At 41.8% G+C, this 16,994-nt stretch overlaps 1 protein-coding gene across 1 annotated transcript in view; it reads right to left on the bottom strand.

Moving 5' to 3' along the window:
* Positions 1-16,994, bottom strand: part of septin12 (septin 12) — a 112,038-nt gene that overhangs the window by 14,049 nt on the left and 80,995 nt on the right. The window contains exons 3-4 of the mRNA XM_085785154.1: positions 15,286-15,696; positions 7,726-7,854 (exon numbers count right to left, since the gene is read on the bottom strand). Of these exons, the coding sequence (XP_085641280.1) occupies positions 7,726-7,854; positions 15,286-15,696 (540 nt within the window). The remainder of the gene's footprint in view (positions 1-7,725; positions 7,855-15,285; positions 15,697-16,994) is intronic.

The raw sequence follows: 16,994 nt of genomic DNA, 5'->3' as shown, positions 1-16,994 counted from the left end.
GCTTATTGTGGTGTAAATTTGCATTTTTGCTGCAATCCACCATGTTTACATCATGTGTTGTGATGCTCATTAATTTGCACACTAACTGAGAGGAGAATAAAAGCCCACACATAATACATTACAATTTCAATACCTTATAAAACTGTGTTATGTGATGTGGACCAACTTGAGTTTATAGTTTGATTCTATTCTTACATTTAAAGACCAAGTTCATCATACACCATGCAAAGTTCATTTTGGTGTTTTCTGTTTCAATAATCTGCAACAGTATCATGTTTGACTATGGTAAATCACACTTAGTGTATCATAACACATAACCAGCACTCAATACAGTGTACATTAACCTGTGTGACAGCGCCATGTTAGTTAACAGTATTAGGCACTTCTAGGGTTGCAAAAGGGCGGAAAATTTCCAGTAAATTTCCAGAAACTTTCCATGGGAAGTTAAGTTGGGGAATTTTGGAAATATTCCAAATTGGAAACTTTCCATGGGAACTTATGGGAATTTATAGGAATTAACTGGAAATTGGGGGTAATTTAAACAAACTGTATCATATTCAAACATGAATGCAAATATTTTGTTTTAGATTTATTTGTGAGTAGAACTTTATCAAGTTTTAATTTTTGTATGAACAATCAATTCTTCTACTGAACAACAAAAACATAATCGTTGAGTAAAATATTAACCCCCCCTTACAATATATTTTACCCAACTATATTTAAGTTCCCTGTTAAGAGCCAACCTTCAATTTTGTAAATTTCGGATTTATTCCTGTTTATTCCCATATATTCCCATTAATTCCCATGGAAAGTTTCCAACTTTGAAAATTCCTGGAGTTTTGCAAACCTAGGCACTTCATTGTTTATTTGCCTTCACCAAGACAAATAATTCTGCAACTGGATGCTGTTGCTTAGCAGCACTCACGTGGTACCTTTTCTACACATCATACAAAACCGTTTCTCGACAGCTGAACTATGAACTGATCAGCACATCCTGCAGCTTCACTTTGGTAATACACACTCCTGTGTGTGTGCACACTGGGTTCAGGGGTTGAGACTGGGGTACAGACGATGGTCGGGACTGGACAGAGAGGAGTGTGTTGGTGACACAGCGCAGGTCTCACATGCGTAGCCACGTGTGAGTGTGTGTGTGAGGAAAGTAAAGACTGTCATTTGAGAGCACGGCCATTGTTGAGTAAGCCTGCAGGAATCCCCTCTGGGCGGAAGCATGACAGCAAACATCTGGAACCTGCTTATTAAGCTTTTCACTAACCTGCAATAAAGAGCCTCTATCAGTCAGCCACAGTCAGCCAGTCAACACACACACACACACACACAGCCAGAGGACAAGACCTAACTAGAGGAACACACACCTGACTGCTGAGGCCTGTTAGTGTGGATCTAATGTAAATGACAACAGGAAGTAACAGAACCACAGCGTCTGGTCCTGCTGCTCTGATGAGGTCATCATGTCACTTATATTGTTAGCAGTCCCACATCTGTCACATGTAGGCCAGACAGATTCAAATATCTTACTAAGTTTGGTTTTGGATTAATGAATGATTTTCAGTGGACGTTGTTATGGAAATGTTTGTAATTTGACTTGTTGGATCAGGTGTCTGACATCTGTTCTATGTGATTTGTCTCGTTTTCATCATGAAAATGTTTTTAAATTTACATTTTGGATCAGATAACTGATATCTATTATACTGTATGAGATATGTCATGTTTAGGTTTAGGCAATGATGAAAGGAGTTGGTTAAGTTTAGTAAAAAAGACAAGGTAGAGGCTAGACAGGCCAGATAGATAGAGAGAGTAGGGAGTCACCTGTTGAGTAACGCACATTTCCTTATATTAAAAGCCTTGTTGGAATGGTGGGACGATGGCATGTCGGAATGGCGGTATGTCAGAATGACAGCATGTAACCAGAATGTAAAATTAGCTGTAAAACTTCCTTCAACAACCCAAAGGACAAATTCAAAGAAGTGTCTCAGTCTAACAGTCTGGAGGAAGAGCCACTCCATTTTTACCTTTGTATCTGACTCTCTGATATCTGCTTAAACCACATTTATACACATTCACAATCCTGTAAGTGTCATGTAGTCAGGCTCTGAGCTTTCTGTTGCCCGTGGAGACCTGGCTCTGCTCCTCTGAATCTATTGCATCACTGGGTGTTGAGCACTTTTCAGGCCACAAGAGTGCAGGCCACACACATCAAACACCCTACAACATGGAGCTGCTGCATCCACTGGATTCAACTGGAAAGAAAAAAATCAACATGTGTCTTCAGTTTCTGTGATAACTGTGCTGATGCTTCCTTCACATTATTCTTTAAATGTGTGTGTTGTGTGAAGACAGTGGCAGTAGGAATAGTGTATAGGAAACATGGTCCCTATCTGTCCATCCTGACTTACAGCCTTGAACAATGGCTGGAGCTCCTATGATAATATATACTTTTCATGTCTGAAGTAAAAGAACAACACAATAATGTGGTGAGGCCAATATACAGTATGTATTTGTTACTATCTCATAACCTTCGGATCCTGTGCTTTTTTAATGTGACATTTGTGTCTTTTATTTTGACATTTTCAAACTATACTTACTCTTCCTGTCTGTTTTAAAACCATCTGAATCTGGTTTTGCTTTAAACAAAATAATGACAAAAGAAATGGTCAAAAACAAAAAAGAAAACTGAATATTTTTGACTGATTTTTCATTTCAATTCAATTCTAACTTGAACTCTTATTCTAACAAAAACTGTTTTTCTGTTTAGATTTTACAGATAAAAGATTTTTTTCCTTTTCATTCATAAATTAGAAATGAATTACAGATTATCCCATGATACACAATCTCTCCCTCACACTCACACACACCTACACACACACACACACACACACTTTGTAATAGGCTTTCCAGTTGCTGGAGGGTCAAGGTTGTCTAACTGCTCTTAGTTCCCCAGGATTTATTGGCGGAGAGGAGTTAGCATGTTGCAGACGTCTTAACTCCAGATATGAAGCTTCGGGGCTGTTTCCACCTGAAGGAGACTGTTTTTGTTTTTTGTTTTTTTACAGAAAGAGCTGAGTCGCTGGAGGACATGAAGACCAGACTGGGTCAGAGGTGCGAGTCTTTACCAACCAACCAACAAACGACCACATCCTGTGTGAAACACAGCAGAGTGACCCGGCTGATGGTGTTTGATCTGTGATGAAGAGCTTAATGTCAGCTCGGCTTCTCACAGGATTTAAAGAGAGAAACAGATCCAGATCCAGTTTCACTCTGACACTCTGGTCTGTGGAGGCGAGCCTCACTTCCTCCTCACACCACCTGGACTTCATGGACTCACTCTGTGATAGACCTGAAACAGATCTGTCCAGACCAGCTTCATCTTTGGTGTGTTTATCACAAAAAATAGGTTAAAAACCTAGTTTGTGGTCTGTACCGGCTATGGCTAAATCCTGATAACTGTGATGTCATCTCTGCCCTACAAAGGCAAAGTGCAGTATCTGTAAAAATGCCAAACTGAGAAAAACAGCTTTTTGTGTTTTTCATTGTCAGGTTTAAGCATCAAATTATGAACAACTACCAAGTCTATAATTGATCAGATAAAGGTGGACTGAATTAAATGTATTTTAATATTTAGTATTTAATAATTGTAGTTTGTCTTTCTGACCAATTTTGACAGTTTTATGGCAGATAACTGCACTTCTGCCTTGGTATTAGCTACAGATACAACACTTTGCTTTGGTTTTACTCCAATGGAATTATAGAGTAAATTCTAGAATGTAGGGAGTACAGTACTCTTTGCAGATACTGCACTTTGCCTTGGTTTCACAGTGCTTTTTTGGATGAACAGCAAAATTAAAAACCCAATAACTCTGGAAATGTTTGCACTACCAATATCAAATTCTACCAGATTGAAGAGAATATGCCACACTTTTGATTGGTCAAAGAAAAAATTGTAAAAAATGCAGATACTGCACTTTGCCTTTTTGGGCAGGTCTGACTAAATCAAAAAAGAGATTCAGGCTTCAGCCTTTATTTCAGCCATAATGAGACTGAGAGATGGAAAGAGCACATGCAGCAAAGGGCCACAGGCCGGACTTGAACCCAGACCGCCAGGACAAAACCTCAACTTCAACCTTGTAGGTCAGATGGTCAAAGCCACACACACATTTCCTTTTATGTCTCTCATGAACACTTCAGTGCAGACAGAAGGAGCTGGGAATTGAACCGCTCATGACACCGCCCACACACACACAGACTCACAGACACACACACATGACAAGCTCATCAAAGCAGGCTCCATTATCCTCCTAATAGTATCAGTTTGTGTTAACCCCTCACAAAACGACCATCAAGCAGATCCCTCCGTCACTCCCACTAATCCTCCGGGGAGTAGAAATAACACAGAGGATGATGGGAAGAAACCTGAGGCCTGAGATCCTGATAACCTGCATTATGAAGCTGGCTATCACCTGGTTCAGTTAACCCTCGGGTTTCCTTACAGTTCCTAACAGCATATGAGAAGCAGCAGTGATACAGGGTTCCCACTCTTTTCTTGGAATTGTTTTCCATGACATTTTCAGCTGCTACAGTCTGACAGACATTAGTTTTTACACCATCCCCTGTCCCATTCATGCTTTGGAGAAGTGTTCTTTTTGACAATGGTACCTTATTTTGTAAATGTAATCAGTTTGTTTCTATGTTTATTCCTCTCTCTCATTCTCTTTCCCAGAAATCTGATTTAAAAATGTGCAGTCTATGGCTCTGATTTATGAAATAATCTTTTAAATGCTTAGAAATTAGGACAAATTTATCATAGAACAGCACAAACGTTGTTTTATTTTTGGAAACAAAATCCCTAGAAGGGTCTGAAAAAGTCAAATAGAGCTCAACTCAAGCTTTTCCAGGACATTTGACTTTTTTCTCATTTTCCATGTGTTTTCCATGACAGGAAAATTGGTGAACCAATGGGAACCCTGTGATACCTGCAGGTGGTTTCAGTTACAGCTGGATCAAGGTGATCCATCCCAGTGACAGGTGAACGGCTGTCGTAGTGACTGAGGCTGAACCTGAATTACCTCAACAACCTTAAATCCTGCTTCATGGTACAGACCGGCTCGTCTGCCTCTGAATCCTGACCATATTTAGTGTTGGCTGTGGAGCTGTCAGCTCAGTCCACACCAGACCAGAGGTTTTCATGTTTCTGTGTTTTACAGTTTAAATGCGACAAGAATTTAAACAGTCGAAGACCTGAGACAGAAAAAAAGAGTGTGTGTGTGGGTGTGTGTGTTCTGTCTGTGAAAACCTCAGGCCAAAAATATGAAAACTCATTTATCTTCTGAAGTTCCTCCACATGTACGCACGCACACAGCTGTGTGACAGTTCTGATGTGTGACTCTCAGCACATTCAGAAATTGAGTTTCTCCTCATCCTGACTAACAGTGACAGTGTGTCTGTCTACACTAAATCTAATGTAAGGCACTTTAAAAACTATGTCAACTCTGTGTAGCTTCAGTCTGAAAACACTGGCTGAGCCCACCCTGCCATGTTACCTGAGTAAAACATGTGTCCTGCTAAAAACTAAAAGTTAAAAGGAGACACATTCTGCCCCCTTTCCACAAATGAAAATAGTCCCCAGTCTGTGACATTATTTGGTCAAAATCCCCCAAGGATCAAACGTCACAGCTCTGTTCATCCTCTCAAAACAGCCCTGTTCAGAACGACTGGTTTCAGTGCCTGTCCCTTTAAATGCAAATAAACCACTGCTTGCCCCGCCCCTTCTACTGCTACCAGGTAGGGGTGGGGTTATGCAGATTTGAAAACTAATGACATCATTGGATGACAACTGAGGGAACAGCTCGTAAAACCACATGGATTTCAACCTAATGAGCCTGAAAATTACAGATTTTTTTTGTCAATTCTCACATTTTGGGGGCCAGAAGTCAAAACAAACACCCAGATATATGTTGAAGAGCCTTCAAAAAGGGATATTTCCATAATATGTCCCCTTTAAAGTTCTGATGTATGGTTCTGAGTAAAAACAAACAGGTTAGATCGACTACCTCAGCAACCAAATTGTGGGAATTCATAAAGAGACCCATTTCGAAGGCTTCTTCAAATGCAGCTGACAGTGTGTCCTTTTCCACAGAGGATTCAACCTATCCCAAGATTCATTGCAGGACAGTAATGAAAGTCAAGGGCACGGCCAGCGAGCCCCAGGATTACACTGTTAAACCTAATTATTGGGTTTCAGCTCAGTTCAACAGCCAGTGCTACAACTGTTCAAGCCACGGGCGTTAAAACGTCAAGCTTTTGCAAAAATAAAAAGTTATGTGTTGTCAGGGTTGCTAGGCGACTTGAGATGTAACAGTAAGGGTAACGCAGCAAAGCAAAAATCCTCCATAAACTAGACCGTCTCATTTGGGTTCAGCCCTGGCAGCCTGTGACAGCTGTGCACTAATGCAACAAATCCATGTGAGTTCTTGTGTAAAAATACTGATCCTCCAGCTCAATGGTTCACTCAATGGTTATAGGAATGACCTTTGACCTTAGACCACCAAATTCGGATCAGTTCATCATTTTGGTCCAAGTGAAACTTGACAGACGAGACACACGGACGAGCAACCTGAAAACAGTAGGCTATTCCTCTGGCTATGACTGTCAGACGGACACTAATGAACTGTCAACCATTCCTTCTGGATTTATGTACTGGTCTAAATAAGATACAGCTGGAGACACGGAGGTGAAGGCCACCTCAGTGAATTCTGCTCATGTCCTACAGAAGACAACCTGAAATCTGTAAACACTTTCCACGATCAAAGTATTCACCAGTACAGTGGAAACGGCTTATAGTGATCACGGATATAGTAATCAACCGCTTATATGGATCAAAAGGCTTGGGACAGAATCATTTCTATACAAATGCTGTTTAAATAATTTGTTTATAGTAGTGCTGTCAATCGATTAAAATATTTAATCGCGATTAATCTCATGAATGTCATAGTTAACTGCTTCAGTTTCTGTCACGTGAGTTAAATGACTGCTGTGTGGAAAACCACGCTGCAGACAGGTGTGTTTGGAGCTGACGAGAGAGGATCGTCCTGACGACCGTTTCGTTACATTTTTCTCATTACGTGGTCGTGAGAAAATAAAGTGAAGTGAAAGTGAAAACTATACAAATGGCATTTAGATGATGTTCTGCATAAAAAATTAAGTGAAATAATAAAAAATCAGTTATAGTAATCAACCACTTATAGTGATCACATTGACTCTGGACCCATGTGATCACTATAAACGGTTTCCATTGTATTTAGGTGAAGGGGAAAAGATTGGAATAGTAGCCATGGTGTTGTAGCCTATGTTGTGTTTTGTGACAGCAGAAGGCTGTGAGTTTGTGTTACTTCTGTGATGAGCTTGTCTTGTCGCAAAATTAAAATTAAAAAAAAAAATTAAAAGGAAAGTAAAAGAAAAAAAAGAATAGTAGCCATGGTCAGAAGCTTTGTGGCACAAACTACATTATTCAGAAAAAAAGGAGATGAGCAGGTTTCGAAACTAACAGAACCTTCTTCTGGAAGCTGAACCAGGATTCCTGTTCATAAGACAGGAAGTGAAAGGAAAAGTGACAAGAAAGGAGGAAGTGAGATGACACCTCTGTTCTATTAGGACCATGTGTGTGTGTGTGTGTGTGTGTGTGTGTGTGTGTGTGTGTGTGTGTGGACTTACTGTGGCTGACTGAATGCAGTTTGACCGTTTTGCAGATCTTCTCCTCGTAGCTGGGTGTGCAGGACTTGCGACTGACTTTGGACTTGAACAGAGTGTTGACCAGTGTGGACTTCCCCAAACCGCTCTGACCTGCAGACACAGAGCAGCACTGTTAACCACTGTCAGAGTGTGTACAAAGAGTTAGGGTTAAATAAAGTAGTGTTACACCAGTGTTATACTGGCTGCATCTGTGGGTTTTATTTTAAAGGCTTACATCAAGCTCACACTCACATGGCTGATGAGTTGGAAGAGAGGGAACTTCCCCCATCTCTACAGTTTAAAGGGACATTGTGTAACTTCTCCTGTTATCTATTCACGAAAATAGATTATTTGGTTGAAAAGTATGTTTTTCATTAATCAGTAATCCGCCCCATCAACAAACTGAAGTGTTCGGGTAAGCTCTGAATTTGCCGTTCATGTCATATGAAGGAAATTAATGAATGAATGAAATGCTGCATTCATGTGCAGTCGGGCAGACGGCCGTCGGTAACAAACCAGATGTCATTTTAGTCACAGAGGTTGAGAGAAAGCCGGTAAATCGTGGGTCAGGTAAACAATACGACATCGCCATGACAACATATTGTCACATGTATTGTTTTGCCTCGTTTATGCCGTTACGCGCAGCGGCTGTCGTCCGTCTGCCGTCTGCCCAATTTCACGTGAATGCAGCATGAAAAATACGATTGAGTTGCTTGCGATATACAACGCTAGATGGGAGTAATTCCTACACAATGGGCCTCATTCACCAATATCTTCTTAAGAATCTTCTTAGATTCTTTCTTAAGTTGTTCTTAAGAGGTTCCTTAAGAAAACCCTACGTCAGATTCATCAACGCGTTCGTAAGCCTCAGAATTGTTCGCAGCTGTGTTCCTACTTGATGAATGCCATCTCCTCGTAAGTTGAGGGCGTGTGCCAGGTGAGTCTAATTAACATATGATTAGCATAGGTAACTGCCCCATCAATGCCCGTAAAAGGGCATGAGACTGCAGGGCCGTGTGCACACAGAACCCACAGGCGCTGAGCAGAGAAGTGAAGTGAGAAAGAAAGTTGAAATGCTCAAATGAAAATCTGGGAGGGAGCACCAGACTCCAAACGTAAAAAGAACTTTAGTAGTGAAGTGGCGCTACTGCGGCAGGAATGAAACTAAGAAACAACCGAAAGGCTTATATTTAGTTTATATTTTTATATTTATATTTAGGCTATATTTAGTAGCGTCAGCAGTGGATGCAGCTCTTCGGGTTGTTATCAGAGAGACCACACTCTCAAGTGTGCCATCATAAATATCATCATATTATCACATATGAAAAAAAAAACAGTTGTGTGTACACTTACAGTAAGTGCACTGTTGCAGCCCGCAATTAGGAAAAAAAAAATCATATCGGCAGCTGTATGCCCCCCCCCCAAAAAAAAAGATATGATATGAATTAAGTGTCTATAATGTTTTTTAAGAGACTGCAATGATTTGTCAATTATTATTATTAATATATATGATTATTAAAAACATCATAAAAGATAAGAAAATAATTCTTATTCAAATCTTATAATATCATACAACTGCAGAACAAAAGAAAACGCTATAATCGGTTATTTTTGCAGAAGTCTCAGCACCTAAAAGTGCGTAAGTATACTCCTGACTGTTCTTAGATTTTGTTCTTAGTTAAGAACAAATTCTGGATAAGAAAACATTCATGAATGCCACAATCTTCGTAAAAACTTCCTAAGTAGGACTTAAGAACAAATTTGTTCTTAAGAACGGTTCGTGAATGAGGCCCAATGTACCTTTAACTTTCAATCAAAATTCAGTGTCTAACTTTGCTAACATCCATATGATGTTTTTATGTACTACAAGACACATGATGAGCAAAGTAATCATCGACACCAAGATGGTTTCCACCTTAGCTGCAGCGAACCACTGACAGTCTCATAAGCACAGATTCAGACAGAGAGGGTTTCATACATCACAAACCGAAGGACCCAATCCTGTGGGGGCAGAGGGCGGGGCTAAATAAACCTGGAACCTTGTCAGTGCAGAGAGAAGCTATAGCATTAGCACAACCACTAGCGCTGTGCCAGGTGCTGCCACTTACAAGCTAACAAACAACATAAACAACATGACTCTCTGCTCTTTCACCTGTCAGCATGGAGAAAGAAGATGGTGGGCGGGGCTTAGGGTCTGATGCAGTCCAAGATAGGCTACTTTCTCCCAGAACCCAAAATTGCTAATTCACCAATTTTCTACTCTCAGTCATGCCAAGGAAGGGTTTGGAGAACTTTCGGAGTCATCAAAACTCTTTTGGGCTTCCAGGGGGTTTTGATGACTCTGAAAGTTCTCCAAACCCAATCATAGAACCTTCAGTGCTGAATATCATTAATTCATCAGTGGCTGCTGGTGTTGTCCCTGTCAGCAGTTTCAAAGCAGCTGTGGTTAAATCTTTACTGAACAAATCTCTTCTTGATCCAAGATTCCTCACTAACTATCTGCCAGTCTCTAACCTTCTATTTTTCTCTTAAGTAGTGGAGTTGTGAGTCATGAGCTTTCATCCCACCTATCTTCTAACAATCTTTTTGAAGTGTTCCTGTCTGCCTTCAGGGCCTGTCACTGTACTGAGACAGTCCTCACTACTGTAGTAAATGATCTTCTGCTTTCAACCCATTCAGACTCCTCCTCTCTGATCCTTTTACTGTACAGTTCTGAGACCAATGATCACTGTATTTTTCTAGACAAATTGGGGACTAAATTGGTGTCTCTGGCCTGGCTCAGCTGGATGAAGTCCTACCGGCCTGACAGAACACAGTTCACTATATCATCAGATTATAGAGATAGAGAGATTTCTATCACTTTTTCCTCATTACTGTTGCGCACTTGGGATCTGTTGGGTCTATTATGGAGAGAAGGTCTACACCAGACCTATTCAAATGGTGGCCCGGGGGCCAAATGCGGCCAAAGTGCAGCCTCCAAGTGGCCTGACTCAGGGTTCCACCAGAAATGCAGAAAAAAACTGAACCATGAGCTTTCAGAAATTCCCGCGGTATACTGTGAATTTTTTTCTCGATGCACTTAGAGGTTTTTCGAGGTGACCAAAATGTTTATTTTAATTCATAATAGAAGCAAGTTATTGCTTATACTGAGCACTTTTTTTTTTTTTTTTTAGTTTTGATTGGTGCCCGGCTTTAGATATGATTAAGATGTTTATTTTTTATTCCAAAGGTGGAGTGAAGTATTGCCACTACTTCTGCTTCTATTCAGTTGGAGCTTTTTTCATTGCTTTTATGCACCTTTTGATGTGTCTGTGCAAAATGTGACCATTTTTTAAAGGGAAACAATGAATAAACACTTCACACTTGTTTTTCAATATATATTAATTTGTGTTTAAAACCACAAACCACTGAAAATGTCTGGCCCAGATACATTTCTTAGGGTGTATTCACACCTGCAGTGTTAGTGCGCACAAAATTTAGATCGCACTAAATTTGGTCCAGTTTGGGTCAGTGTGTGAAAGCACATCGCACTCTAATGCACCAAAACTAGTGTGGCCTGAGGAGGTGGTCTCGTCTCGGTTCGGCTCCAGCTGAACTCTGGTGCGCACTAGTTGATGTGTAAAAGCAACCGCACTCTGGTGCGAGCCAACTGCCAGGCGAACTCAACAAGTTTGAGCTAAAAGGGCTCCCGTAGTCACTGACAACGGGTTAACGCAGCGGGGAGACCGCCCGGTGCTCCGGTGCTGCGGAGCTCTGTCCCCACAAATGAAGCAGCAGCAGCAGCAGCAGCAGCAGCAGCGGGGCAGCCAGTCGGTGTGTGTCCACTGAGTCCGCTCAGACACCGGACAGGTCGGCGGGTCCGTCCCTCGGGTCCGCGGAGCAGCTGGTTACCGAGCAGCAGCAGCAGAGGTCCGCCGTGTTTAACGTTTAACCGGGAACTAACGGGACCGAGCTGGGTGAACGCAACCGGAAACCAGCCGGAAGTACCAAACAGAGTTATACATGCAAACAATATAGAAATAAATGACAGAGCTACTAACAACCGGCCCTACTGGAGTCTCCATCATGAAAGTTTTATCAATCAGCGCTTCCAGATTTCAACGGTAGTCATGGAAACATGACGCTCTCCAAGTTTGGTCCAGAGTGACAAAACGCAGGTGTGAAAGCAACCGCACTAACTGAAAAGTGAAACAATGTATCATTTTAACATTTGGTGCGCACTAGGGTGCACACTAAACATGTGTGAAAACACCCTTAGTTTGAAAATCTGGCCCAACTGAATTTTGTATTGAATAGCCCTGGTCTACACCTTGACTGAAGAGAGATTTCTACATCAGGGACTGAAACAACAAACAGATATCAGGTGTTGAACAGGTGTGTGTTGTCCCTTCTTTTGTGGTTGATAGTTAAAGGACTTATACTGTAGATGACATGAGCACACACACCGACTGAAACTCACTGGCCTCATTTGAATATCAAGTATTATAGAGAATTAGAATTGTTGATTTAAAAATACGGATTAGTGCTAAACTTCCTGTTTTCAAGTGTGACAGGAAAGAGCAGACAGCTCTCTAAAACCACTTCCTCCTCACACACTCATACTTCCTCTTCCAATATGATAACATCTCAACACACACACACACACACACACACACACACACACACACACACACACACAAAGAGACAGACAGACAGAGCATTTGGTGGTGAAAAGTTAAAAGTGAAAACCCAGAGAGCCGTCAGGAAACATCCAAGTGATGGTCATCGTGTGAGCTCTGCCATTGGCCGGACCCAAAAGCTTGCCACGGTGGAGAGCTCTGCCGATTGGCTCAGAGGAGGCTGACCTCACTGAAAGAGCTTTCTGATTGGTCAAAAACACAGCAGGGTAGCTGGTTGGAATCAGTGAAAGAACATTTTGGCAATGTTGGCTGACACACACACACACACACAAAGGAAAGATGCTTGGGAAGCAGTGAGTTGGTGTGTTTGTGTGTGTGTGAACTGGCATAGTGGCAGGTGAATGAAGTGAGAAGCTGCACTGTGAAGAGCTGAACACAGGTGGTGTCCAACAGAGTGAAGGATTCAAGTCTTTTTCTACAGACGAGGTGAAAAGTAAAAGGTTTACTGACCATCATCCATCTCAAGTGTTCAGCTGTGAATGCAGCCAAGATGCATTGACCTGACATCTGATCACATTCACTTCAACTTAAAGGACAATTCCGGGCAAATTCAACTCGGGGCTGTATTTTCCTAACATTTTAGGTCTAAAAGAAGGAATCTGAAGATTTTCAGTTTAATTGTTCCTGTTTTGTGGTAGTTGTGTCTGCTTAGGCTGTTTACATCCCTCAAAGCCGCAATGTTTTCCCACAGACAGCGTCAGATGGCGACTCAAACATGCACCCAGAAGTTTCTTCAAGCAAGTCAAGAGTTGATATTCCTGTGTTTATGACACAAACGGGAGCTTCCAACTGCACGTGAACACACCGAGTGCGTCAACTTGGGTCTCGCGAGACTTTGAATTAGATCTAGTTTTACAAACATGTCGGCTTGCTTGTAGTAAACAAACTTCTCGGTGCATGTTTGAGTCGCCATCTGACGCTGTCTGTGGAAAAAAATTGCAGCTTTTATTTATTTTATCCTATCCTTTTATTACATTTTTTTTTTTTTAAGTATATTTTTTGGCTTTTTGCCTTTATTCGATAGTCCACAGTAGAGATAGACAGGAAAGGGGGAGGCAGAGAGAGGGGGAATGACATGCAGGAAAGGTCTGCCCGACGCGGGACTCGAACCGGGGACGCCTGCGGTGAGGACTGTAGCCTCTACATGGGGCGGCCGCTTTAACCACTGCACCACGCACCGCCCCCTTTTATTACATTTTTTATTATTTGAGGGATGTAAACAGCCTAAGCAGCGGAACTTCCATCCGCTCCATTCATCGCTGCCGTGGCGATGCGGGGACAGACACAACTACCGCAAAACAGGAGCAATTAAACTGAAAATCTTCAGATTCCTTCTTTTAGACTTAAAATGTTAGGAAAATACAGCCCTGAGTTGAATTTGCCCAGAATTGTCCTTTAATACCTGCTGAATAGGTCTTGTTTAGACAGAATGTCCTTGGTCCTGTGTAATTATGGCTTGTGGTGTAAAACACTTAGCCTGGCTCTCGCCAGACCCTTGTAGTTCCGCAAAGCTACGCTGAGCTCCACACAAGGGTCTGGGACTGCTCCATAGGCGATTCATTTCAGAAGGCGGGGCCTTGTAAAAAAATCTTGTATGTGATTGGATAAACCACTTGTCCGTTATCTTGAATGACGTGCTACTTCAGCCACTCACATCGTTCTCTGTTCATCTTTCAAAGAATTAATATTCGATAGATTCGACAAAACAGTTGAAATAGCAGAATCAATGCCAACGCACGACTCCTCACTGCGAGCCGCCATTGTTGTTTGACTCAAACAGTCGCTTCAGCGCTACGTCACACCTCAGAAAGTCCCGCCCGGCGATCCTGATTGGTTCATTATTTTTTGCTCCGGGGAAGAAGTTTGCATTGGCCTCGAGTCCAGACCCTTGTGTGAAGCTGAGCGTAGCGCCTCTGGTGGAGCTTTGCGGAACTACAAGGGTCTGGCGAGAGCCAGGCTATAAAACACTCTGGGCAGTCTAGTCAATACAACTAGTCAAGCTCGATACACCAATCAGGCATAACACTATGAGCACTGACAGGTGAAGTGAATAACACCAAATTACACTTCATTGTGGCACCTGTTAGTGGGTGGGATATATTAGGCAGCGTTTTTATCTATTTTTATTCTTATCTACCTCAATGCTGCCATGGGAGAAATTAATGCAAATTAAATTTTGTTCTGTGCACAGCTGTGTATGTATTTCAAGTTAAAGAGATATTTCAACATTTTAGCAAATTCGCCTATTGCCATAATAATAATAATAGTCTTAGGAGTAGCTTCATTTCCTTTAATTGTCGGTGCAAGTTGTTTTTAGATCTGCAGGGCAGAGACGTGAGCTCTGCAAAGTGCACGGTATTTCCATGTTTCCCTCATCAAACTCATCACATACACAATCCAACAACTCCAAAACACTCTAGTGGACAAGTTGTGACCTGCACATTCACCCACTATGGAATAATAATGGAACGTTATGAGGCAAATATGTAGCCGGAACTACATTCCAGACACGGCTGCTGGGCGGAGTGACTTCAAAAGCGAAAGTAGTTCCGAGTATGTGCTTCATGTGTCGTAATGTTACATAATTATACATTATAAATTTCATAGTGTGGTGAATGTGCAGGTCACAACTCGTCCACCAGAGCGTTGTGGAGTTGTTGGATTGTGTATTTAGTTTGATGTGGGAAACCATTAGAAATACCATTCACCGTAGCGTTAACTGAGCAGCTCAACGTGTGATTCTTTCAGTACACAACATGATGAAAGTCAACTTGCACAAACTTGAAACGTGCCTGTTTGGTAAAACATCACACTCATCACCTTTAACTTCATCTGTGTTTGTGTTGAAGTGGCTGAGACTCACCGACCACCATGATGTTGAACTCAAAGCCGGCCTTCATGGTCTTGCGTCTCATCTGGTCCAGGACCGCCTCGATGCCCACGTAGCCGAACAGGTCTGTGCCCCGGATGTAGCTCATCTTCTGACCCGGGCCGGACTGGCTCAGCTCCAGCTTCACCTCCGCCTCCAGCTCCAGCTCCAACTCCATCTCCATCTCTTTCTTCATATCTCCCTCCTCCATCCCTTTCTCCACATCTGTGCGCACCTCCACGCGGTTCTCCTCTTTCACCGTCGTGGAACCCTGGGTGTTCATACCGGCTGGTTGACCCTCGCTCTTCACCTCGTCCTCTTGCTCATGTCCCATGATGCCTCTCTCCTTCTCCTTTCCCTCCTCCATTGGGTTGAGCGGCTCTGTCTCCAGCTCTCCAGCGGTTTCTGTGGGAACAGACGGACATGATGGGTCTTTCTGGAGCTTTGTGCCCTCACACCTCTACAAACATGCAAACATTTTTATTTACAATCATACGAATGAATGATCTTTAATTTATTCAGCAGAGCCAGACTAGCTGTGATTCAATACGTTTTTGTTTCATATGTCCATGTATATGTATCTATGTATGTATGTATGTATGTACGTATGTATATGTACGTACATACTATGTATGCATGTACAGTATGTATATATGTACGTATGTATGTATGTATATATGTACATATACGTATGTATGTATCTATGTATGTATGTATGTATGTATATATGTACGTATGTATGTATGTACATACGTATGTATGTATGTATGTATGTACAGTATGTATGTATGTATATGTGTATGTATGTATGTATGTATATACTGTATGTATGTATATATGTATGAATGTATGTATATACTGTATGTATGAATGTATGTATAATATACATACATACACATATACATACATACATAGTATATATGTATGTATATGTATGTATGTATCTAACAGGTTAGATGTAGACACTGGATCAGAGATCACACATGTGCAAGTCACACACACACATGCTGATCTACAGGTGACATAAGGCTATATATGGTTCTCCAAGACTGACACAGGCAGTGCACGCACACACACACACACACACCTCTCAACTTAGCTGGGCTATATCTAACAGTGGTCTATCCCTTCTCTTTTCTGTGTGTGTGTGTGTGTGTAGTCTGGTCGGTGCTGTAAGAGGATTGGGTGACACTGACAATCCCCATGAGAACACAAAGCTGTGTGTGTGTGTGTGTGTGTGTGTGTGTACGTACAAAACCTCAGAAATACAATTATGAGCCAGTCGTCTGGAACCAGCGTGACTGATGGATGTCTGTGTGTTGCTGCATGACTTAAAGAGTTGTACCATTTTACTATGGCCTTACTCTGACAACACACACACACACACACGTGCATGCATGCACACGCACACACACACACACACACACACACACACACAGGCTGATGGTTGGTGTTAGTCCACATAATTTAATCAGCTATAAATATCCAAGTGTTGGACCATTGGAACAGAACTAATCCTCCTGAGTCGGGGCAGTGAAGGGCAGAGTGATACACACAGGTCTGGGTTGTTGTGCATCCTTACACTCTACTGAAGCAGGAAGTGCTTTACTTTGAAAAGTTACTCTGCTTAAAAACCTTTGGCCTTTTTCCACCCACAGTAGAAGGTTTATTCAATGTGACTGACTACAGGATCTGTGCTGAAA

This window comes from Trachurus japonicus, chromosome 8 (genome assembly GCF_045865225.1).
Source record: "Trachurus japonicus isolate A0001 chromosome 8, Traja_1.0".
Lineage (NCBI taxonomy): Eukaryota > Metazoa > Chordata > Actinopteri > Carangiformes > Carangidae > Trachurus > Trachurus japonicus.
The sequence above is the reverse complement of the archived record's forward strand: the minus strand, read 5'-3'. Positions and strand labels throughout refer to the sequence as shown.